General features: G+C 40.1%; 1 protein-coding gene across 2 annotated transcripts in view; it reads left to right on the top strand.

Annotated features, from left to right (window-relative positions):
• abca5 (ATP-binding cassette, sub-family A (ABC1), member 5) overlaps window positions 1–22,795 on the top strand; it is a 42,391-nt gene that overhangs the window by 13,685 nt on the left and 5,911 nt on the right. For both annotated transcript variants that reach the window (XM_034227539.1, XM_034227540.1), the window contains exons 12-37: window positions 93–379; window positions 893–1,012; window positions 1,609–1,747; window positions 2,171–2,261; window positions 2,472–2,611; window positions 5,484–5,603; window positions 5,679–5,880; window positions 6,638–6,804; window positions 7,081–7,208; window positions 7,371–7,508; window positions 7,658–7,771; window positions 9,041–9,211; window positions 11,491–11,604; window positions 11,899–12,036; window positions 12,446–12,514; window positions 12,605–12,681; window positions 12,824–12,947; window positions 14,140–14,257; window positions 14,380–14,471; window positions 14,827–15,002; window positions 15,612–15,687; window positions 15,848–15,942; window positions 16,730–16,849; window positions 16,931–17,083; window positions 18,273–18,352; window positions 18,496–18,551. In XM_034227539.1, the coding sequence (XP_034083430.1) occupies window positions 93–379; window positions 893–1,012; window positions 1,609–1,747; window positions 2,171–2,261; window positions 2,472–2,611; window positions 5,484–5,603; window positions 5,679–5,880; window positions 6,638–6,804; window positions 7,081–7,208; window positions 7,371–7,508; window positions 7,658–7,771; window positions 9,041–9,211; window positions 11,491–11,604; window positions 11,899–12,036; window positions 12,446–12,514; window positions 12,605–12,681; window positions 12,824–12,947; window positions 14,140–14,257; window positions 14,380–14,471; window positions 14,827–15,002; window positions 15,612–15,687; window positions 15,848–15,942; window positions 16,730–16,849; window positions 16,931–17,083; window positions 18,273–18,352; window positions 18,496–18,551 (3,305 nt within the window). The remainder of the gene's footprint in view (window positions 1–92; window positions 380–892; window positions 1,013–1,608; window positions 1,748–2,170; window positions 2,262–2,471; window positions 2,612–5,483; window positions 5,604–5,678; window positions 5,881–6,637; window positions 6,805–7,080; window positions 7,209–7,370; window positions 7,509–7,657; window positions 7,772–9,040; window positions 9,212–11,490; window positions 11,605–11,898; window positions 12,037–12,445; window positions 12,515–12,604; window positions 12,682–12,823; window positions 12,948–14,139; window positions 14,258–14,379; window positions 14,472–14,826; window positions 15,003–15,611; window positions 15,688–15,847; window positions 15,943–16,729; window positions 16,850–16,930; window positions 17,084–18,272; window positions 18,353–18,495; window positions 18,552–22,795) is intronic.

The raw sequence follows: 22,795 nt of genomic DNA, 5'->3' as shown, positions 1-22,795 counted from the left end.
ACAACAATGCTGAACCAATGTATTGGTCTGCCCTACAATGCCTCTGTTGGTATCTTAATATGCATTTTTCTGGTTGATTTTCATGATGTCAGGTTTGACGTTTGACATCTATGAGGGCCAGATCACCGCTCTGCTGGGACACAGCGGGGCTGGAAAGTCCACTCTCATGAACATCCTGTGTGGCATCTGCACGCCCACCAGCGGCTCGGCCACCATCTATGGCTCCCCCGTAGCAGAGATCGCAGATGGCTCCGAAATGAAGCAGCTGGTGGGAATTTGCCCCCAGTTTAACATCATCTTTGATGTGCTCACTGTGGAGGAGCACCTCCGGATGTTTGCTGCCATCAAAGGGATCCTACCCTCGGACATCGACGCTGAGGTGATTATCTAAACACTGGTTTAAAAGCCTCTGTCTTATATTCGTCTTGAGTGGTCAATATAATCACCAAATCATTCTTGATTGATTTAGTGAATTGATTTAAAGGTGGGGTAGGTAAGTTTGAGAAACCGGCTCGAGATACACTTTTTGTTATATTCCATGGAATGTTCTTAACATCCCGATAGCAATGAATATCTGAAGTGCTTTGACTTCCATCTGTGGAAGCCGTAGTACTGTAAAAAGCACGACCAATCATTTTAATCGGCCCGGCTAAAATAACTGGATGGCCTACCTGCCTGTCAGCCTCCCATCGGGGCACAAACTTATCTCGTGCCCTCATTGGTCATGTGCGCGTTCGTGTGTGTTGGAGGAGGGGCTCTGAAAGGAAGTGGCAGATTTTCTCCGGTTGTGTATTTTCAAATTCTAGCGATCTCGAGCCGGTTTCTCAAACTTACCTACCCCACCTTTAAGGGAATCTTTTCCAATTTGGCTAATGACTCTTCTCTTTGATAGGTTACCAAAGTGCTGAAGGATCTAGACTTGGAAAAAATTGCGACTGCTCAGGCCAAAAATCTGAGTGGAGGCCAAAAGAGGAAACTCTCTGTGGGCATCGCCATTCTGGGAGATCCTAAGGTACCTGGAGCTTTAAATGGATACATTTTTTATTTTTTATTTATGGTTTACTTGTTTATTTATAGGGGCCCTATCATGCTCTTTTTCAGGTTTCATATTTGTATGTTGTGTCTCTACATGTCTCCATGCTTTAATGTTCAAAAAGCTCTTTATTGTTCTCATACTGCCTGTGCTGCAGCACCTCTTTTCACCCTCTGTCTGAAACCAGAGCCCAGTCTGCTCTGATTGGTTAGCTGGCCGGCTCTGTTGTGATTGGTCAACTTCTAAGAGATATCCTGCCCCTTAAACTATCAAGTATAATGTTTTGGAGCACTAGTAGCCAATAGAAGCACGACAGGATGCCCCCCCCCCCCCATTTTGATATCAGTTTGCAGTATATTCCATTTAAAACGTACTTGAAATCAGCGGTTTACATAAAGGATATCTAAAGTTGAAGTGTTTTTGAACCAACATGACAACAGAAAATGTCTCCATGTTTGAGTTTTACTGCACAATAGTTTTACGGTTTGAAGAAGAAGCTTACCTGGAATTCTCAGTCAGTGTTACTTCAGCTTGGGTGAACCCTGAGCAGTTTGCATGGTGTCTGCTCCTCTCAGATCTTGCTCTTGGACGAGCCCACGGCCGGCATGGACCCCTGCTCCAGACACCAGGTGTGGACGCTGCTGAAGAACCGCAGAGCCGGCAGAGTCACTGTCCTCAGCACACACTACATGGACGAGGCTGACATTCTGGCTGGTATGAACCCTCCCTGTCACATAACATGCACTCACCCACATGCACAAAAGCAGAAGGCAGATGACCTACTTGGAAACTAAAGGCAAAAATTCAGGCTTAACTTTTGAGATTTTAAGTTTAGAATGTTTGAGCATTGCAGCTGTTTAACATTGTTTGAGTGTAATGAACAAAATCTGATGGATTTACCCATCATATTTGTATTCGGCTCCTGGCAGTTTAAAAAAAGCATTGTTCATTTTTATGAAAGCGCCAACTTCCTCAAATGCTGTGTTTATAATGAAGCTGCTTTGGATTTCTGAGCACTTATAAATGCACTTGCAGACATGTAATGACTGTGTTTCTTCCCAACTATAATTCAAAAGTATCACATTTATCAATTTGCTGTTATTGTTATTCATCACGGATCGTATTTTCTTTCACCAGATCGCAAAGCTGTGATTTCTCAAGGACAGCTCAAATGTGTTGGCTCTTCTCTCTATCTCAAAGTCAAGTGTGGTGTTGGATATCATCTCAGGCAAGTATAAAAACACTACAATACTTCCCATCTTTGCATAATAATAACAAGTGGCCCTTTAGTAACCCTTTGAAAAATGGCCCGATGAATGAATTAAATGATGTTGAAATCTCAGGTCAATATATTTGTTATGTTGCAACAACTTATGGAATGGTGGCAATGCCTACATTTGTCTTATTATTTAACTAGTGTGTTTTTCCTCTTACGCAGAATGTCTATCAACGAGGGATGCGAAGCTGAAAAGATCACGTCATTGGTCAAGCAGCATGTTACCAAGGCGAAGTTATCTCGACAACATGACGCAGAGTTGACCTTCACTCTGCCTCTGGAGGGCATGGACATGTTTTCAGGTCAGTTCACATCTAGTTAAAGTGTCGATCCTTAAATATTAGTCCTTAGTCAGCAAATAGTAAAGGTATAAAACAATGACTTGGTTAACAAGTTGGAGGTATACAGCCTGTCACCTTTAACTCTTTATCTGACAGCTGACTGAGTCTTTCAATACTCGCTGCAATATTTCAAACTAATTCAAGGTCAAATAAATGACCAAAATTACAGTCTTTTTTTGTGGTTTTTATTAACTTGGTTTTATTTGATTTTCAGTTTCACTATACAAACATCACACTTTAGTCAACAGTTTTTAGATTTCATTTTAGAATCAGCTGTATCTACAAAGCCAATACATTGAAAGAAACATGAGATAAAACAATACAAATGGAACTAAATAAATAAGTGGAAAAATATTCTAAAACATTAGATATATGAAATAAAAGATAATGATAATCTAGATCACATATATTTGGCCAGTGCCACTAAATACACCTTGATCAGAAGGTTGAGACACTGGAATGGCCCAGGAGATGTGGGGGAACCAAAATCAACTCACTAGAAGAGCACAGTAATGGCGGGACTCCAACTTAAAAAAAAACGTCTGTCTGGATCCTCAGAGGATATGTTATTATCTATCAGATAGATTTCCCTTATCAGTCCATCAATTGTAGGTTGGGGAGTCAGGTTTTAACTACTTACAGTGGGGCAAAAAAGTATTTAGTCAGCCACCAATTGTGCAAGTTCTCCCACTTAAAAAGATGAGAGGCCTGTAATTTTCATCCTAGGTACACTTCAACTATGAGAGACAGAATGGGGGGAAAGAATCCAGGAAATCACATTGTAGGATGTTTAATGAATTAATTGGTAAATTCCTCGGTAACATAAGTATTTGGTCACCTACAAACAAACAAGATTTCTGGCTCTCACAGACCTGTAACTTCTTCTTTAAGAGCCTCCTCTGTCCTCCACTTGTTAACTGTATTAATGGCACCTGTTTGAACTCGTTATCAGTATAAAAGACACCTGTCCACAACCTCAAACAGTCACACTCCAAACTCCACTATGGCCAAGACCAAAGAGCTGTCAAAGGACACCAGAAACAAAATTGTAGACCTGCACCAGGCTGGGAAGACTGAATCTGCAATAGGTAAGCAGCTTGGTGTGAAGAAATCAACTGTGGGAGCAATTATTAGAAAAAGGAAGACATACAAGACCACTGATAATCTCCCTCGATCTGGGGCTCCACGCAAGATCTCACCCCGTGGGGTCAAAATGATCACAAGAACGGTGAGCAAAAATCCCAGAACCACACGGGGGGACCTAGTCAATGACCTGCAGAGAGCTGGGACCAAAGTAACAAAGGCTACCATCAGTAACACACTACGCCGCCAGGGACTAAAATCCTGCAGTGCCAGACGTGTCCCCCTGCTTAAGCCAGTACATGTCCAGGCCCGTCTGAAGTTTGCTAGAGAGCATTTAGATGATCCAGAAGAGGATTGGGAGAATGTCATATGGTCAGATGAAACCAAAATAGAACTTTTTGGTAAAAACTCAACTAGACGTGTTTGGAGGAGAAAGAATGCTGAGTTGCATCCAAAGAACACCATACCTACTGTGAAACATGGGGGTGGAAACATCATGCTTTGGGGCTGTTTTTCTGCAAAGGGACCAGGACGACTGATCCGTGTAAAGGAAAGAATGAATGGGGCCATGTATCGTGAGATTTTGAGTGACAACCTCCTTCCATCAGCAAGGGCATTGAAGATGAAACGTGGCTGGGTCTTTCAGCATGACAATGATCCCAAACACACCGCCCGGGCAACGAAGGAGTGGCTTCGTAAGAAGCATTTCAAGGTCCTGGAGTGGCCTAGCCAGTCTCCAGATCTCAACCCCATAGAAAATCTTTGGAGGGAGTTGAAAGTCTGTGTTGCCCAGCGACAGCCCCAACACATCACTGCTCTAGAGGAGATCTGCATGGAGGAATGGGCCAAAATACCAGCAACAGTGTGTGAAAACCTTGTGAAGACTTACAGAAAACGTTTGACCTCTGTCATTGCCAACAAAGGGTATATAACAAAGTATTGAGATGAACTTTTGTTATTGACCAAATACTTATTTTCCACCATCATTTGCAAATAAATTCTTTAAAAATCAGACAATGTGATTTTCTGGATTTTGTTTTCTCATTCTGTCTCTCATAGTTGAGGTATACCTAGGATGAAAATTACAGGCCCCTCTCATCTTTTTAAGTGGGAGAACTTGCACAATTGATGGCTGACTAAATACTTTTTTGCCCCTGTAATTGTGATACATTAAATTGCTCCTGTAAGCAATATTTGTCAAATATATTTTTAGCTATAACACTTAATAGTGCCACCTTTAGATCCTTTATGACATTTAGCTGGAACACTTCATTCTAGAACGTTCTTAGTTTAGGGGACATCTAAAACACATGGGGATGGTTGCACACTTGTCTTGTTTTATAGACCCATTTATAATAATTACAGTTTGTTCAGTGTCAATCTCACTGAAACACTTTGTTTGTCCTCCTGTGACTACTTCATTCAAAACGTCAACCTGTGTTTTGCCAGCTAGATGCTTTTGAATGTAAGGCTGCAGCAGCATGAAATGTTAGGTTTGCGAGAATCTCCACACACATTTTTTTATTCTAACTTTTGAATCAGTTGTTCACAAGCCTGCTCACAATTGTGTTTCCTTTTTCCGCACTAGATAGTGAATCAACAGACACTTAAAACAATTAAAATCCTCTTTCTTACTGTCTAAATGACGTCCCACCCAGGTAAATGTTGAAATAATGACTCATTTGTGACTAAGCTTTCAATGTAACAGCATTGGACCAGCACCCAGTACTAATTCATTTCTGTTTCTCAGGCTTGTTTTCGGAGATCGATTGCCAACCCAATCTGGGAATTATCAACTATGGGGTTTCTATGACAACCCTGGAGGATGTTTTTCTTCGTTTAGAGGCAGAGACCGAAGTAGACCAAGCTGGTGAGTGTGTCACCTAAGCAGATCTCAATAAATCCCGTAGGAGTGTTTTTCAGTTTGTTTGTTTCCTGTCTTCAGACTACAGTGTGTTTAATCGGGAGCAGACGGAGGAGGAAGGTGACAACGCCTCTGTGGACGATACGGACCAGCGGCTGCTGACCTTCTCTGACAACAAGTCTGACGTCGTGTCGGGTCACGCTCTGTGGCGGCAGCAGTTCAGCACCGTGGCCTGGCTGCACATGCTCAACATGCGTAGGGAGAGGAAAGCCTTCATTTACACGTGAGTGTTCAGAGACAAATCATGTTTGAAAACAAGTACCACTATTCTTAAGCGTCACTTATCAGTAACCGCTTCCAAAACGTATATCCAGCATTCAGCTATGCTAAAACAAGCCGTACCTAGTATTTTGCAGGCTTTATTAGAAGTTAGTCTAATTTGGAAGTCATCTGCAGATTAGTTCCATACCCAATATGTCATGATCCACTTAAGTTAGGCCTAATGCAAGATGAACACATTCCTGTTTTTTGTTTTGTTTGCCTCCATCTTAAGTGAAAGGGAGCCTGGGAGAAAATGAAGATCTGACTCCGTTTGATGCTAACTGCACTTTACTAGTTTAAACATGTTTAATTATCAATATATATCTAATTTATAAAAGGCACAAACTGCACTATTTGGACAACTTCTCAACAACACTCTCAATAAATAGAAATACACTTTGAGGAAATAAAAGGTAGATTCTATATCATTGTAAAACATAGATTTGCACTTTATCAAAGAGCAAATTGTGATAAAGGCAGTGATTTAATGTACATATTTAATGTACTATAACCTGTGTTTGATAATATTTATTTTTGCTAACTATTTTTCCCTACTAAACTTACCTTAAACTATATTTCTCTTATAGCAGACTTAGGTAACTGATCAAATATGTAATTTAAACACATGGTTAAAAGGTTTATATTATGCTCTACAATGTGCCCTTTTGTGTTTTTGAAACATTGTGGGTTCCACTGATTGGTCCTGTCTTTCCTTGCAGTCTGGCCCTGTTCCTGGTGTTTGTGGCTGCAGTGCTCGTCCTTTCTCTGGCCACAGGAAACATCCAGATTCACTCCTCAGAACGCCAGTTTCTACCCATTTACCTCCTCAACAAAAACGAGATGCCGCACAGATACTCTACCGGCCTCCTGGTTCAGAACTCCTCAGGTGAGTTCGGGAGATGTTCTAAAGGATAAGTATGTATTCACAGCCATTATGCAAAGAAAGATTTGCATACTGTAAATATTGTGACCGACTTCTAACTGCTGTACAACTGTTCAATTACACCTGAGAAGAGAGTCAATGGGAACTGTCCCATGGGTGTAATTCTAACGAGGATGACCCTTTCAGTATTCCTTTACTCTCTCTGCATTTGGAGCTCCTTACATCAGCTGTTTTCTAGCACATTGGTTTGAAGTGTTGTTTTTGTTGTTGTGCCAACAGGCTCTGATATTTCTGACTTCATCCACAACCTGGAGTCTCAGGACCTCAAAGTAGATCTGATGAAACACAGTGACTACATGGCTGCAGCCCCCCACAGCGCCGCCATCAACGTGACAGGATCCAGCAAGGTTATTATCGTACAGATTCAATTAAAACAAAAAATTAGCAGTTATGTTAGTAATGTTCCAGATGAAGGGCTCTTTGTTTAAGTGCTGCTAAGTACTCCAACTGAGAGCCTTATATTTAGATTGAGTGGACTGTGTTAACACTTTGTTTCTGTATGTCGACAGGGGTTCAGGTACAGTGTTGCGTTCAACAGCACCACCGTTCACTCCTTGCCAATGGCTGTCAATGTATTAAGCAACGCTCTTCTAAGAGGTCTGAATGGCACTGGACAGATAAGAACCTGGACCAAACCATTTGATTATGTGAGTATTTAAAGACATACTTCAGCCCCTAAATGATCCTTGTATATCAATGACTCAGCCCATGTTACTTTCATATGAGCAGATCATATATATCCTTTTACCCTGTGCCATTTGAAGATTCTAAATATTTTCATTGTGCCATCTCTCAGCAAATGCCCGATGCCACGTCCTATGCTCTGGTATACATAGAGGCCATCATTCTGGGGATGCTGGCTGCTGGGATGCCTGCGTATTTCGCCATGGACCACACTCGAGACAGAGAGGTAATCACTAACTCCCACTGATAATGATTCTAACGATATTTTTGATCTGTACAACAAGGGAATTATTTAGCAAAGATAAAAGTTTTAAGAAAGTTAAGGTTTTTTATTTCTTGATTTTGAATTGTAACCATAGCTTTGTACCTAAAAGAAAGATAGGAGTGATTTTACTGCAAAGGGGCTCATATAGGGAAATATTCTGCAGAGCTGCTGCAATTAAAGTGATTATTGACATTTAAAAAAATCACCAACTTTTAATAATATTTAGTCAGTTATTTTGTATGCATAATTGGCAGAAATGCTTGTTTTCTGTATTTTGTATGATATATTATTCACATCTTTAGGTTTTGGACTGACAAACTAAGACTTTAAAGACTTCACCTTGGACTTTTAGAATCTGGGAACAAAAAATGTCAGTACTTTCTGACATATTGAAAACCAAAGGATAAACTATGAATCCAGGAAATAATTAGAAGATTAAATTACAATGCAAATAATTGTTAGTTGTAACCCAACTACTGTGCACTCATAAACCTCTCCTTTGCTACATGTGAATTTTAAACAATGTTTTTGTGGCACTTCATTGGACAGTTTGAGAAATGGAAAGCAGCAGGTAACATGAAAGAAGGGGATCACATGTGACAAAGGTTCGGGTATGTCGTGGTTACGTGTTTTTTTGTGTTAGATGCAGTTGGCCTATCACAGGTCCCAAGTCCTGAAAGATACAGTTGCTCCATTAGTGCCCCTTACTCTCCTGTAGAGCAGAGACCACCATCGCAACAACCTTCCTTTACTCTTCTGCAGATGTTTAATACTGTTGGCTATAATCAGGGCTGGATCTTTCATCACATTTACATTTAAATACACAAAATGCGCAGCTTTCTTAGTTAAAGATAATGATTAGCCTTTTCCAAAAATGTTTTTATATAACAATACAATCTGCTTCAATATTGCACTATATTTGTTGCTATTTATAAAGCCTTTAAAAAACATGTATTTGCTTCTTGTCGCGCTGACAAGTTCCATTTATTTAAAAAGCGTTGATATATAAAAAAAAAATTTATTTAATTGGATCAATGGCTTTATTCAATAGCATTTCATTTGTATGTCTAATGGTGTCCTAAAACATGACAACAAACATTCACCCCAATAGAAGCTTTGAATGTAAACAAAAACTTGCTACAGCCCTAATTATAGTAAAATGATCAAATAGATCTCAGTCATATATAAGGCCGTATCTGTGTGAATATTTGGATGTTTTTTCTCCTTCAGATCAAGTGTCGCTCCACACTGCGTATCTCTGGCCTGGTCCCGTCAGCGTACTGGTGCGGCCAAGCAGCGGTGGACATCCCCTTCTACTACCTCATCCTCTCCTGCATGACCATGATCCTCTTCTCCTTCAACACCGGAAACCTGCTCACCTCCAGCAACCTCACCTCTGTGGTCTGTACTTTAAACATGATGCTTCACTTCACAGAAAACAAGCTTGTTAGGTGAACACCTTCTTGGACAACAATACCTTTAGGCTGGAGCCACACAAGGACGATAACGCAAACGGACCGCAATCGTTATCAAAAAAGTCTACGTCCACGTATATCCACGTGTCCGTTCACACGAGACCGCTCGAAACCGCTGGAGACGCTGTAGTACATATGCCGGGCCTGTAAGTGGCGCTGTACTCCTGCCACAAAAGCAGCGAAGAAGACTTCCCGCGCATGGTTGCCATGGTTGCCCTTCTGTTTATTCTCCGCTGTGGACGCTCTGGCTATTTTCCTGCCTCCCCGAGGCAAGCGTTTGCTCCTGTTGTAAATCTCTCCAGTAGTCCACCAGCAGATGAAAAACACCCACCTCTCCGCCTCTTCCAAGGGACGAGGGAACCGTTTGGCAGAGTTTCCGTTAACATTTTTTTTCCGCCGGTCAACATGTCCGTTAAAGTTTAAATCTTCTGGACAAAATTAGAAAAGTGCCGGTCAGAGGTCTTCTTTGTTATTTATTGAGCTTTAAAACAAATTGATTGATTGATTGATTGACTCTATATAATAATTAGGGCTGTCAAGTTAACGCGTTAATAACGCGTTAACGCAAAAAAAAAAAAAATGCCACTAATTATTTTAACGCGATTAACGCATGTGTATTTTTTTTCCTCGGCCGCCCCGTAGTTTCAGAGCGCATCGAGTTTAAAATACCATCTACAAGCTGATGCTGACAGCCCCGCTCCTGCCGCCCGCTTGTGGCAGACCACACTTCCACGCTCACCGGCAGGCACCGACTGGCTGTTGGGAGGACCGGGAGGGTGTGTGTATGTGTGGCCCGAGCGAGCGAGAGAGAGACCTTACGTGCATTGTTGTTGTTAGCATCTGGTGCTAGCTAGCTGCGCTAACGGATATAAGGAGCTGTTTAAATGAAAACAGAGGAGCGACATTTCGCCACAACTGCGCCGAGCACTTGACTTTATGCAGGAAGCCAGACAGTGGGACATTGTACGAGAAGTCAGCACACTCAGCACGGATAGTGCGCAACATGATTGCAGCGTCCAGGCAGCTCCGGTTCGAGCATATGCCTTGAGTTGCACATAGCTCCAACGATCCATCACACACACACACACACACACACACACACACACACACACACACACACACACACAACACACACACACACACACACACACACACACACACACACCCACACACACACAGTATTAGGTTCCAGGTTGAATTGAGGCGAATATTTGTAATGTTCAGAGGTTGTTGTGTTTAATATTCATGAGGATATTTGTCATTGTTCAAATGATAATAAACATTAGCATAAAGCATATTTGTCCACTCATATGTTGATAAAAGTATTAAAAACTTGAAACATATTCCTCTAAGGTACATTTAGAACAGATCAAAAATGTGCGATTAATCGCGATTAAATATTCTAATCGACTGACAGCCCTAATAATAATATAAGAATAAAAAACGGAGCCTCTCTTTTCCTCCCCCTCTTCTGACAGCCCAGCAGCTGATCTCTGAGCAGGAGGGGTGGGGAGAGGCGGGGCTATTGCTTCAACATTATCAGGAAATTATCATATAGGCGTAAACACAGAGCCGTTTGCCCCCCCCAGAGCGTTTAGTTTACAGATCTACTTACCGTTATCGTTTTCTGCGTTTCCATGTCGGCCTTGTGTGGCCAAACCATCTATCTGATAGAGAACTGTAGCAGATACGACCGTTATCGTCCTCGTGTGGCCGGGGCCTTAGTTTATGTGAAAAGGCGTGTCCTTTGGTTCCACATTGTTGGCAGATTTAACCATCAGATAACACATTACACACACAATGCTAGTATAATATTTAACTTTTCTTCTTCAACATTTCTGAAAAAACTATACCCGTTTTATACATTTGTTCAGTACTGTACTCTCATTATCCCAAATGTTTCCTACATTTTTCAAACCTAGAGAATTCTATACATGAAATCAAGGTTAAGGTCCATGGTCAATGAGCATGCATCAGCCTTCTAGTTATCGGCCAGATGCTGTTACAAATGGACTTGTATTACATTTGAAACCTGGTTGTATTGAACTAAACATTTTATCCTGATTATTGATTTTAGTCCTCAGACTTCAGGATCTTAAATGATCCGATAAACAAGCTGAGCATACGTCAGCAGTAGCATTTATAAATCAAATCTATAACCAATGATACAATAAATATTTTGTTATGATTTCTCTGTTCTCTTAGGTGCTGTGTACTGTTGGCTTTGGTCCAGCCATGATCCTCTTCTCCTATGTGTGTTCTTTTGGCTTCGCTCGAGTCCAGAGCAACAGAGATTTCTTCTCTGTAATCTCCATGATGGTGAGGCGGGACGCATTGTGGCTTCACATTGAATAAACTATTTGTAGGGTGGTTACAGCTCTATTTTCATTAAGAACTGTGATCACTAGTGCCTAAAGGAATGTTACAATAACTCAAATAAAAAGTGTATATATTGGCTGTAGTTCAGCAGCTCTAATGTCACACTGCACATGCTGTGAACGAGTTTTAGATTCATATTGGTTTTATTGTGTCTATCTTACCATTACCTTACTGTATGATGGTCATATTTTGGAGTCACGTGAAAGGTTACTAACTGAGTGACTTATGTTTCAGGTGTGTGTGGTGTCGGCCTCGCTGGTTCAGTTGTCATTTGTAAACGACAACCCTGAACTGACCAGAAACCTGCACAACGCCCTGTGTTTCTTCAACCCTCTGTACCCTCTCATGGGCTGCCTCAACTGCATCACCAAGGTACGGGCTCAACTCTGGGTTTCTCTGTTGCTCTTTGTTTAAAACCTGCATTAAAGGGATTGTTCTACTTGTTTAAAGGAGGTTGTTGGATTTAAACCCTTCCGTATATTTGGATGCACATACAGTATTGTACTACGTATTCTTCCTGCTCTCATCAACCCTCCCATTATAAAAGCAAAGGCAACTTTTTCCAATTGAAATAACAGTTCAATTAAAGCTATTTTTGTAGATTTTTGTTAACAAGACGCATTTACTCTCTATTGTATACATTTCACTTGTTTATATAAAATGATACAGCTTGCTTTTCTTGAACTTGTGAAGATGTGAAGATCAAGCTGTTAATTCCTTTTAGAGGCTCGCTGATGTATGATCAGGACCCCCTCTTACTGATCTTTGCTCTTGTTTCCAGTCGACATTCCTCCCCTCGCTGTATGAGGCGAACTTCTTGTGGAAAAACCTGCTCATTGCAGTTGTAGCTGTACGTATATACAAACACAAACATTTCTTTGCTCAGTAAACAGACACTATGTGTTCAGATATGATACTCTATGTCTGTGTCTGTGCTCAGCCCTATCTGCAGTGCATCCTGCTGCTCTTCCTGCTGCGTTGGCTGGAGATCCGTTACGGAGGGAGGACCATCAGCAGGTAGGGATCAGATTTGAAGTCATAATTAAGACATTTAGAGGGTTTTTTCCTGTATTTTACACAAACAGTGCACGCTTCTTAGTTTGACACCAGTGTGTGATACCCATGTCATGTTTTAATGATCATTATTTTTCATGTCCAGTATCTCATCCAAGTCAAAGCCCAGACTGGACAAAAACATAGAGGAAGGGCTGAACGAGGATGAGGATGTTCGGATGGAGAAGGCCAGAGTGAAGGAGGCCCTCACCTGCCAGTCATGTGAAGAGGTGAGCTTCAGGGAAATAGGGAGCGGTTTCCTTTCTGTCTCGACGGCACACTTTCTTTCAAATCTCTATCAGTCATATCACTCGGTCTGCCTATTTCCATCTACGCAACATCAACCGCCTCCGCCCGTCCCTAAGAGCACCGCCATTCTTGTTCACACCCTGGTCACTTCCTGCATTGACTACTGCAACTCCCTTCTCTTTGGTCTCCCTCTCAAATCCATCCACAGACTTCAACTGGTCCAGAACTCTGCCACCCGCATCATCACCAGAACTCCCTCCATTAACCACATCACTCCTGTTCTTCAGCAGCTTCACTGGCTCCCCGTATCGTTTTTAAGATTCTGCTCCTCGCCTTTAAGGCCATCCATACCCTCACTCCTCTGTACCTCTCCGACCTCCTGCACATCAACACACCCATCCGCACACTCAGATCTTCTGCTTCCCTCAGCCTCACTGCACCCCCCTTCCGTTTAACCACCATGGGGTCTAGAGCCTTCAGCCGCTCTGCACCCCGCCTCTGGAACTCCCTCCCACCTGACATCCGCAACACTGACTCTCTCCCCATTTTCAAATCACGCCTCAAAACATATATCTGCACACTCGCATATCCACCCTGATCCTTATCCATCACACATCCTCTGTTTAATTTATTTGATTGATTGATATACTGCATTGTCTTGTTTATGTCTCTTATGCTGGTGTTATGTATTGTGTATCTTGTTTTTTATGTGTTTGTACGGTGACCTAGAGAGCCTTGAAAGTACATAAAATAAATGCATTATCATTATTATGTAAATTGGCCCACATGTAGAGCAACCTTTTTTTTAACGAAGTTACAAATGGCTGCCGTCACATTTTATGATAACATCAACCGTAAAAACATGAATTTATGGTGCTTTTTATTTAATTAGATAAAGACATGCATTGAATTTGGTAAATGATTATGAAGTTACAATGCTTTACTATGCAGCCTATGGAAAATAATTCTACAATTAGTATAATACTGATTATATAAGTGTGGCCTAATCTTGAGCTGTGACATTAAACACAATGAATATCTATGCTCGGCATTCAAAGGTTGAGTTCCTTTGTAAACATTCTAACTGAGGAATCGTCCTGATCAGTGCACCCCCTAGCCATCGTGAGGTATTCGCTGAAGTTAATTCCTCTTCCCTGTGTCGTGTTCATTTAGAAACCAGCGGTGGTTGTGAGTAACCTGAGCAAGCAGTACAAAGGCAGGAGAGAAAGCTTTTCTCTGAACAAGGGGAGGAAAGAGGCAACGAAGAACATCTCTTTCTGCGTTCGCAAAGGTGTGTTTACTCTTTCTGTGAAGCCAGATAATGCTTTGATTGCATGGTGATCAAATGTTTGGATTGTTCCCATCCATGAAGAAACCGTGCAGCCATAGTCTTCATTTCTGCTGTTTTTACAGGGGAAGTTCTTGGACTGTTAGGCCCCAACGGATCAGGAAAAAGCACCATCATGCACATGCTGTCGGGGGACACTGACCCCACCTCAGGCCAGGTACAGATATGACTGAAGCTGCTCTCCTTGTCTCTATTAGCTCCAGATTCCTATATAAAGATTTAGTGTGGATTTTTGTAATTTGAAGTAATTTCACAAATGTTGACCCGGTTTATGATGTGCAACTTCAGATGACTCCAAACATCTTCCCTCATCATCGTCAAATACTTCCTTTTTTAATTTGAATCCTTAATCTGAAGTCTTTTTTCAGATATGCTGTTAAATGCAAAGCTTCCCCTTGCTGCGATAGTGTGATATTATGAGTGATTACATGTGTGGCCCTCTCATCTGGAAATAGCTTCAATTTAAAGACAAAATAAATGTTTGTATTTTCCTTTTCATGGCCTTTGTCCAGGTGCTGATGGGGGACTACAGCACAGAGTTCCGTCCGGTGGAGAATCCTCTGGAGCATGTGGGCTACTGTCCTCAGGTGAACCCTCTGTGGCCCAGGATCACACTGCAGGAACATCTGGAGATCTACGCTGCCATCAAGGGCCTGAAAGGACACGATGTTCCTGACATCATCAAACGGTAAGCCTCAGGTTACTTTGCTTCACACTTTTATCCTCCCCACTGCATCTGTTGCCTCCCTCTTCCAATATGCAATCACACTTTTTTCAATATGAATGTTTTTTGTAACTGTAATCTATTGGTATTCATTTTGCATTTCACCTTGAATGTAGTTTTTGAAGTTCAGTACATGTTCAATTTAGTCCTGAGCCAAATGTCTTTGTAAGTTTAACTTACAAAGACATAACTAAAGACGTAACTAACCTCATATTATTCCTGAGGGGCCGACAGCCAAGACTGGAGGAGGTTATTTTTCCGGGTCACGTTGTTGTGAATGTGAATACTCATGAACACCTTGAGAGAAATTCAAACAGCATTTGTCTATTATCTTTCTTTCTGTCAACTATATTTCATGTTAATTTAGTCAAAGGTGGTGCTGGCATTTTACAAAATGAACACTGGTCATGGTCACTCCACTCACAGTATTTGATTATTTATCCCTTGAATTGATCTGCGTATACTGATCAACCAGGAGTATCCCACCTTTAGAAAGTGTCCTAATGATGTATAGGATTTAGGGATGATTGGCGTGTAAAAGCTCACAAGTTGTTTTGTTGTTATTGATTTCAGTGTGGCGAACGCTCTGGAGCTCAAGGACCATTTGAATAAACAAACCAAGACCCTGTCAGCAGGACTCAAGAGGAAGGTCAGAACACGTCCAACATTTCTTTACAAAGCCACTGGAGTTAAAATTGTTGAGTTGTACACATTCAACCCGCTCAACTTCCTGCCAAAATGATGTGTTGTAGGGACCCATTTGCATCAACAACTTGTCCAAACTGACCACCCTGCTGTGTTGTTTCCAGCTGTGCTTTGCTCTGAGTATGATCGGGAATCCTCAGATCGTCTTACTGGATGAGCCGTCCTCAGGGATGGACCCCAAGTCCAAACAGCGCATGTGGTGAGGCTCTTCTGCATTACCATTCTCCTACTTTACCAGGTTTGAATGTTAACCTGTGTTACATTTGATGTCAAAGGAAAAGGTTTGATTCATTTTTTTCTTGTTTTATTTTTTCTTGCACAATGTTATGCCTGGAATCGTACATTTATAATAATTAAGACGCATTTTGTAGAAAACATCTCTTTGACATTTTCACATAGAAAATTCTGGCTTTTACAAAAATACATTACAATAAAATCCAATCCTTTATTGTTGTTTGAAGACTTCACATCTTTTTTTAATTGGCCTTTTTTTATACTCTAGAGATGTCGAAGGGGGAATCCTGGCTTAAAGATTTTATAAAGGCAATAAGAAACGAGAAAAAAACATAGTCACAGAAATAGAGGCTAAACTACTATAAAATAATACAGAAGGAATACTTTCTGAGATGGAAAATAATTTGAAAGAAGAAGTACGATAATTAGGTTTTGACATTTTTTTATATCCAGTAATTGCTCAATTCTAGTTATTTTACAAGACTGTTTTGTCTTGTAAAATAACTAGAATTGAGCAATTACTGGATATAAAAAAATGTAAAATAAAATACACTTAGCGTTTAAACTTGACACTCGTTCATTTTTTATGTTATTTCTGTCACAGTATTCGATGTAGTTTTCCTTTGTGATGACCTTGGTCACAGAGTAGGCTCGGCTCTGGAGCATGACTCATTGATTATTCTGCTGAAGGACACTTGGTAGTGGAGGTGTCTTCATTTGAAGCCTCTGACCTCGGTCTCTGCTTTGTGTAGGAGGGCCATTCGTGCTGCCTTCAAGAACCGTCAGCGGGGAGCCATCCTCACCACGCACTACATGGAGGAGGCGGAGGCCGTGTGTGACCGCGTCGCCATCATGGTGTCCGGACAGCTCAGGTTAGTGCGTTAGTCTGTGATGGGGCGTATGCTGAAGGAAAGGATCCCTGAATCACTGCTTTTGATTTTCTCTCTCATCAGATGCATCGGCTCTATCCAACATTTAAAAGGGAAATACGGTCGCGGCTACAGTCTGGAGGTGAAGCTCAGAGAGGAGCTGACGGGGCTGCAGCCGGTGGCGCTGCTGCACAAAGAGATTCTCCGAATATTCCCCCACGCTGCCCGGCAGGAGAGGTATATATAATACTGTCATATATTCATTGTCCAAAGTGTTTTAGCTTTTTAGGTTATTTTGTATATTTAAATGTGGTGTTAATACTTGTCTTTATTCTTTTTTTAATGCTAAAGAGTTTATTTTATAAAATTACTTTCTTTTTATTATATTTATTTTTTCTTACACCAAAGCAAATCATATTAAGTCTGATTCTGATAGCGGAATGTGTGTCTCGAAACATGCAAATAATCCGAACAAAACAGGAAGAAAGGGAGCATATTATGCAGACTATGAGACAATATAGAGTGAAAATGTAAACAAACTAAATGTGAAGGATAGGCAGAATAGTATGCACACTAAGAAGGAAAAAGTAGAGCACAAAAATGAGATGAGTCCCTTTTTTATAGTGAAGTATACATATTGTCGCGGTTTCCTTCCTTTGTTTTCTATCAAGCCACTTACAGTAGACGCATTAAACTGACAGCTCTAATGCTTTTCCTTCAGATTGGTTCTACTCACATTTGGGATGACTTGTTTGGCCTCTGGTGTATGTGTGTTTACTCCAAATAAAATAATTACCCTTTCACACATTCAACAAGGAAAACAGGCCTTTACAATAGTCAGAACAAATCAAACAAAAACTCAAATAAAATAATAAAAACGCAGGTGGTCTTTCTTTCTTTCTTTGTTGGCTTGTATAACTTTAACGGTTAAAATCTGCGCTTCGACTAACGTCATGACTACAGATCACAATGAAGTGGCCCTTTTTATAAAACAAAAGACTGGCTCTAACACATATTCTACCAATTTTACCAAAGCAACACTTTTTCTAATTCCTTGGTACTGTAGTGATTTGTGGGAAATATAGCCTCTACTTGGAACACATTTCATTTCATTTCAAACCTTTATTTAGACAGATAGGTCCCTTGAGATCACGGATCTCTTTTACAAGGGAGACCTGCATCAATTTAGTTCCACATGAAACATAAAAACAACATAAAAACAAACAATAGAGGACATCATATTTACCAACACTTACAAACACCCATAGTGTCAGAAAGCATCTCGTGCAGACGTGCCTTAAACACACATGCAAGCGCTGCTAAATACCGCTAAAACTACATTTGCCTTTAATCAAATAATGTTATGCTTCGTCATTATTTATTACAAGTGAACGCCTCACAATGTCGATACATTCTTTCTATGCAGCTTTGCTACTCTGATGGTTTACAAGATTCCCATGGAGGATGTCAAATCTCTGGCAAAGGCATTCTCTCAGTTAGAGAGTGGTGAGTCACACACACACACACACACACACACACACACACACACACACACACACACACACACACACACACACACACACACACTCACTCTGAATCTGCTGAGTCATTCAATGTCATTAATCTTCCTAATCTCCGTTTATCTTCAGCCAAGCAAAACTTCAACTTTGAAGACTACAACTTCTCCCAGTCCACCTTGGAGCAGGTACAGTGTGTTGTTGAGATATTAACTGCAGTTCATGGTCACATTTATCACAGAAGGAGAATATCTGCACTGGACTCTTATGATCGAGAGCAGTGCTTCTCAAAGTGTGGTCCGCGGACCACTGGTGGTCCGTGAGCGCCCCCTAGTGGTCCGTGAGTATATTGGTAACATTTCACAATTGAAATAAATAAATACATTTAAGTTTTCCGCACTCTCGCGGGAATATCTGCGCAATGGAGCGAGGTTAAGTTTCAGCGCAACACCTTCATCACACATGTTGCCACTTGTTTGTACCATTTTCAGGCGATTTGTAATCTGTTTTAGAAAAACGATGTGTTCTTTTATATTTGTGGAGTTAGGTGGTCCACGAGTGTTTTTTTATTGGTTAAGTGGTCCTTGGTATGAAAAAGTTTGAGAAACCCTGATCTAGAGCTGTCACATTGTATAGCATTTGGGAAATATGTAAAAACAACCATATGTAAAACCAACCCTGTCTCCTAAAAATTACATTCCCACAGAACTAAACTGCATTCTCAATTACGTTTAGCTAGAAACGTATTTTCTCCCACGTTACGTTTCTTATGAACGTATCTTAAATACGTTTATTTTTCTACATATCTTTGCCATTTATTGTCTTGCTTATAATAATGAAAATAGTCATTTATAAATATCATTTTAGAGCACACATTTGAAATCAGTAGGCGAGGCTGTAATTTCGCCAGCTGTTACTCTCATGAGCGAGGCAGAAAATAATAGTTTTAACATGCCAAAAAGCTGCTGTGTCGTTTATTGCACCTCAAACATTTAAACACATCCAGAGTTACGTGTTTCTGTACTTCCTCTAAGAAGAAAGGAAGATCTCTGTGCCTTCAGGCTTGATCGTCGTTCAAATGACAGCGTTGGTTTCCCCAAAAGTGGGCGGGGCTGTAAAGTGACGAAGATTTTACACTCATCTATTATTCAAAACCATTCTATTTATTCTAACGTAAATTAGTGTATATGTCGGACTTTTTTTGCCGTCTGAGAGGAAAATAAATGGGGCTTAAAGCCTCAAAATACTGAAATCTCTTTCTTTTCACACACTACGTCTCCTTGCAGTATCAATAATAATTCGGTTGACTTTTATATTTGATCCAATTGGTAGATAAGTTATATTTACACCATAACGGTGCACAGCTGGTAGAAAAGGACTTGTAGTTTTTAAAGATATTACTGATTTTCTTTGAATATAAGAATGTAAATACTGAGTTGAGAGAATAGTCAGGGGATTTGGGTGATGGGAGACACATCCATGGAATCACAATTTCAATAGCTTACCATTAAATGACGGATATGCCTTTCTGTCTGTGATGTTTTACAAATCAGATATTAATGTGTAGAAGTAAAACATGAGAAATAGTATAGCAATATCCTGTAAAATTATGTAAAAACATGAATAAAACTACACATCTTCAGATGTTATACATACATAAGTGTCCTACACTAATAATACAAAGTTATTATTAGTATGCTGTGTGTACCTTGTGTGCACCGCCTAGTGGTTAAAGCACGTTATTGAATTGAAAAATATATTAATATGAGGATGTGCACAACAGGCAAACTAATTAACCTTTATTAAGTTAATAAAGTTTAATTAGTTTGCCTGTTTTGCACATCCTCATATTAATATCTTTGTACATTCTGCACTAAACTGTTTTATTGTAGAGATCACTTACAGTATCTTCTTGATTTTTTATATTCTATATTTCTATCATTGACCTTCTACTTTCCCCCTATGAAAGTATGTACTCTTAATATTTTTTTCATCAAATAACTATATTCAACAAAAATAACATTATTCAACAAAAATAATTCAATAACGTGCTTTAACCACTAGGCGGTGCACACAAGGTACACACAGCATACTAATAATAACTTTGTATTATTAGTGTAGGACACTTATGTATGTATGACATCTGAAGATGTGTAGTTGTATTCATGTTTTTACATAATTTTACAGGATATTGCTATATTATTTCTCATGTTTTACTTCTCCACATTAATATCTGATTTGTAAAACATCACAGACAGAAAGGTATATCCGTCATTTAATGGTAAGCTATTGAAATTGTGATTCCATAGATGTGTCTCCCATCACCCAAATCCCCTGACTATTCTCTCAACTCAGTATTTACATTCTTATATTCAAAGAAAAGCAGTAATATCTTTAAAAACTACAAGTCCTTTTCTACCAGCTGTGCACCGTTATGGTGTAAATATAACTTATCTACCAATTGGATCAAATATAAAAGTCTGCCGAATTACTATTGACACTGCAAGGAGACGTATTGTGTGAAAAGAAAGAGATTTCAGTATTTTGAGGCTCTAAGCCCCATTTATTTTCCTCACAGACGGCAAAAAAAGTCCGACATATACACTTTAAAATAAAAACAAATACATAAAAAGATAAAACACTGGCATGTAATTTACGTTAGAATAAATAGAATGGTTGTGAATAATAGATGAGAGTAAAATCTACGTCACTTTACAGCCCGCCCACTTTTGGGGAAACCAACGCTGTCATTTGAATGGCGATCAAGCCTGAAGGCACAGAGATCTTCTGTTACTGTCCTTTCTTCTTAGAGGAAGTAGCCTACAGAAACACGTAACTCTGGATTTGATTTAATGTTTGAGGTGCAATAAACGACACAGCAGCTTTTTGGCATGTTAAAACTATTATTTTCTGCTTCGCTCAGGAGAGTAACAGCTGGCGAAATTACAGCCTCGCCTACTGATTTCAAATGTGTGCTCTAAAATGATATTTATAAATGACTATTATCATTATTATAAGCAAGACAATAAATGATAAAGATATGTAGAAAATAAACGTATTTAAGATACGTTCATAAGAAACGTAACGTGGGAGAAAATACGTTTCTAGCTAAACGTAATTGAGAATGCAGTTTAGTTCTGTGGGAACGTAATTTTTAGGAGACAGGGTTGGTAAAACATGTCTCATCATGGGATCTAAACAGTGCATACTTAACAACTGGACATGTCTTTTTCTTGGTCCTATTTCTTTATATTTGACCAATATGAAACCCTAATGATACAAGTACTTCACAGCGCATTCACAATGACCAAATAATTAAATGAATTGGTTTAACGGGGCCACGTTTACAAACTCTCCACTACTCTGATCCAAGTCTCTGTAATCTACTTGTATTATCACTATTACCCAAACACATGCATTTCACTAAAGTTTTACGATTGAAACTCTTCCACATAGACATTCTCACGCCTGCGCCATGGTGCTTTTCGAGCGTGCAAATCCTGATCAGTCTGAAATATTTAAAATAGAAAAGTTTAAGTTAAAATGCATGTTTGTTAAGCAGTGAGAATTGGACTGCCCCCATTTACTCCAATCACGTCATTCGCCGTGGAGGCCTACAAGAAAGACTTTTCCTGCGTGGTAATTGAATTACCGTATTGACCCGAATATAAGACGACCCTGATTATAAGATGGCCCCTCTTTTTCAAAATGCCTTTTTGAAGATCAAATCTGTTTTTTCTAAAGACTGTTTTTATAAAACTGGCGTTTTTTTTGGGCTTGCCATCTTTTAACGTCACACTCAGTAACACCATATGTCTTTGCTGCTCGACAGTTGTTTGATGACTCTGCTTGGTTGATCACCATTATCTTAGAATTGGCATCGTAAGGTCGCCTCTCTTGTTTATTAACTGGTCTTACTTTTGAGCCACTTTGTTCCAGTTGGTCGCTGTGTCTCTCCATCTCCATCTCTCCTGTTGCCGTGTACTTGTTACCGTACTTTAAGACGGTGTCTCGCTTGGGGGAACACTCGTTTGGGGCAATCTGTTCTTGTGACTGTGTAATTACATCGAAAAGTCTAGACCCCGAATATAGGACGACCCCTCTTTTTCCCTAGGAAAAGAAAAACGTCTTATATTCGGGTCAATACGGTACTAATGATGGGTTTAATATATTAAAGGTCACCTATTATGCAAAATCCACTTCTTCATGTCTCTTCTACATCAACATGTGTCCCCTCTGTGAAAAGAGACTCTGAAAGTTTCAGAAAAAAAGATTCTCTCTCTTTTTGATCCATTTCTATAAAAACCTGTCTGAAAATGAGCTGATCAGATTTTGACCACTTTATGATGTCATAACGATGTTTTGGTTTGTGGAACCATTAGCCAATCAGCAACCAAGGTAACCCCCCCCCCCCCCCACCACCTTATCACCT

Source organism: Gymnodraco acuticeps, unplaced genomic scaffold, assembly GCF_902827175.1.
Source record: "Gymnodraco acuticeps unplaced genomic scaffold, fGymAcu1.1, whole genome shotgun sequence".
Lineage (NCBI taxonomy): Eukaryota > Metazoa > Chordata > Actinopteri > Perciformes > Bathydraconidae > Gymnodraco > Gymnodraco acuticeps.
This window is presented reverse-complemented; position numbering and strand designations above follow the sequence as displayed.